The 3,037-nt window shown below is 37.6% G+C and overlaps 1 protein-coding gene across 2 annotated transcripts; it reads left to right on the forward strand.

Annotated features, from left to right (window-relative positions):
- The first annotated feature begins 288 nt into the window (after positions 1-288).
- Positions 289-3,037, forward strand: LOC145141352 (uncharacterized). Of its 2 annotated transcripts, XM_079074638.1 has the most exons (4): positions 289-415; positions 569-732; positions 987-1,067; positions 1,243-3,037. In XM_079074638.1, the coding sequence occupies exon 4, from the start codon at positions 1,245-1,247 to the stop codon at positions 2,841-2,843; it is 1,599 nt and encodes a 532-aa protein (XP_078930764.1). In that variant the 5' UTR covers positions 289-415; positions 569-732; positions 987-1,067; positions 1,243-1,244; the 3' UTR covers positions 2,844-3,037. The 2 variants fall into 2 exon arrangements, with proteins under 2 accessions (XP_078930764.1, XP_078930763.1); XM_079074637.1 differs by lacking the exon at positions 569-732.

Below are 3,037 nucleotides of genomic sequence, written 5' to 3' on the forward strand. Positions count from 1 at the left end.
TACGGTATATCCAAAACCGAACCAAAAAAAATTCGAAACCGAACCGAAAAAAGACCGGTATCGGACTAGTTAATAGCGAAACCAATCAAAAAAAGACCGATCCAAAAAAGGACGGGACTGAAAAAGGACTGATCCGTTTTTGTGCACCTCTACAAACGACCTCATATTTATACATATTATTGGGTTATATCAGTGTTTTAGCCTTATGGACAATGGACTAGTTTTGGCCCAATGTTTTCATTTATCAGGCGCCAACCCAAGTGGGAGCAATTAAGCGTGCGGCGTGCCTACTGACCTATTGCGTTCGATTTCCAAGCCAATTTAATCTCTTCAATCTTCGGCTTAGCTTGAATCGCTTCCATGGAAAATCCAGACGACATCATCGTCCATCTCTCCCGATGCCAAAGCCCTAACGGTTAGTTATCATTGTTCTATTTCTAGTTCCAGTTAATCGGTTCTTCTATTCTCCTCTTTTCTGATTTTCTGAATTCGCCGCCCAAATACACAATACTCTGTACTCATTCTTTCTCTTCCAATTTCCGATTTCCTTTATCCGAAAAAACATTAGCAACAATCGAGATTAGTGGAAAGTGGATTTCTTTTGATAGTTAAGACTTGAGACTGAGATTAACTGCATCACCAATTGGATATCTTTCAATCTTTTTGAATCGTTTTTGTCTGAAGTTTGAAGTAGCGTACAGTACTCCTTCATAATCGGTAGTTTTTATCTGTGTAAGTCTCTAATTTCTGAATTTGTGGACTGTGAACTCGTTCTGTTAAGAATCCGCAACTGCAAAATCTATTTATGGACATTTATTCATTGAAATAGAAATAGAATTTTCTAATTTCGTTTTTTTCATTAAGATTCTGCAAAATCGAACTTGTTATGAATTATTGTTCATGATTGAAATAGAATTTTCTGATTCGATATTGTATGAATCATTGCTTAATTCGATTTCTCTGTTTAACAATTTTGTAAACTTCAGATTTCTCATTTCTTTTGGGCTGTTCAAGAGTTATATAATCAGCCAAGACTGACTCTAAGAGAGCAACTAAGCAGGTTACAGGTACACTCTTTTCAAAAAAAAATTGTTAATCTGTTTTTTCTGATTTTGATTAATTCAAAATTTCTGAATTTTATAGATGATTTTGTTTCTTTTTTCTAATTTTCAAACTTCTGATTTCTGTTTGGAGCTCAAAGGTGTAAATTTGACATTCGATGTGTTTATTATTGGTTTGAAGGGATGAGACGAGAAGTAGAAGATGTTGTAGAGTTGATGCAAAATATACAATCCTGGTTGACAGTAAAAGAAGCGGCCCAAACAAGCATGTTGTCCAAGTCTTGGCTACACGCTTGGTCTACCTTCCCTGACCTCAGGTTCAAAGTTGGAAGAAAAAAGAGCATGAAGTTGGTGGACATGGAGCGCACTCTGATAAGGTATCTCCATGACAACACACCATTCGAAAGGTTTTACCTTAACATCGACATTGAGAACCAGGATTCAGCTTCTCATGTTGAAAAATTGATCGCGCCTATTGCAACCAAAACTTGTCTCAAAGAGATTTCCCTCTTACTCTTCCTTTGGGGTGCCTCATTTACATTACCAGATGAGATATTCGCAAGTGAGAATCTAACTACAATAAGAGTTTCAGCACCGAGGATCCATCCCAATTCCGTTTGGATGACAATGACGAATCCTGTGATCAAATGCGTGTCATCCCTACGCGAATTGCACTTGGAAGGCGTGACCATAAGTGAAGAGGCACTTCATCACATATTGTCATCTTGTTGCTTGCTTGAGACGATAGAGCTTTTACATTCATGTGAGGGGTTCAAAACCATCAAGATTAAAAACCTTCCTCGTCTTTATGAATTAAACATATCTTTCTGTAGTCTATATGAAAACTCTACTACTTTGGAAATCAGTGATGTCCCAAAACTTGGTGTATTTAGCTACTATCGACAATATGTTTTTCAATCGCATATTCCTCTTGTAATTGACCCATTCAACTCCCATTCAATATCAGTGCGTAGGGTTAGACAATTAAAGTTAGTTGATGTGATAATTGACAACACGTGTCTGGACATGATCAAATCTGGATTTCCTTTTCTTGTGAGTTTGACATTTGGGTTGACATATTGGAAGTTGACGACCTTTCATTTCTCATCTTCTTCCATCAAGAGATTGTTCTTGTATTCGTTCCCAGACACCCTTATCGACATACAAGTACATGCTCCAAAATTATTAATTTTCGACTTCAGTTGCAACACATTGCCTAGTCTCTTGTTTCCCATCTCGTCTCTCAAACAACTCAGTGTTTCACTCAGACTTAAACATCCTGTTGATGTATCTTTTTTTCTTAATATGAGGGAAGCACTTAGATTATCACGCAAGTGTGACCTTCATATACACTTAAGTCAGCCACTTGTTGACATGGACATCGATATCGATGATCTAAGAACAAGGCTCCTGCTTCCTCCTGCAACGAACGTGCAAGAACTAAGGTTTCAAACGACTGAGGATGAATGCATGTGGGAACGATCCCCGTTTTTTGATGCATTCTTTGAGATTTGCCATCCCAAGCGCGTATACGCAAAGCCAGATGTTCGTTTCAAACACAACAATCACTTTTGCAGACTCATGCTGAGAGAGGTCTTGGAAAAGAAGACCATCACAACCACCACCACTACTGGAATTGTGTATTGGCCTCGTTCCCTAAAACATGTTCAATTAAGACAGGCTCTTGATAAAAAATGGGAAACGCTAACAAATTCCCATAGAAGCTTTCTAGACGGGTCCACTCCTGATGTCTACATGTACTTCAATCTTAACTGGTGCTAACAATTGTCTCTGGTTTGGTTGGGTTATTTGTTTTAATTACTATTTTCGTGTTATACGTACTATTTGTTGCAGACGTATTTAAACATATAATTATGAATGCTATATTTATCGATCCCATTTGATCGACCCAATATATTATTTCTTATTTGTAGCTAGACATTTTACACCCATTGATAAGCCTGCCATGCTTCGGA

This window comes from Lactuca virosa, chromosome 9, assembly GCF_052849685.1.
Source record: "Lactuca virosa cultivar CGN04683 chromosome 9, Lactuca_virosa_CGN04683_v6, whole genome shotgun sequence".
Taxonomy (NCBI): Eukaryota; Viridiplantae; Streptophyta; class Magnoliopsida; order Asterales; family Asteraceae; genus Lactuca; species Lactuca virosa.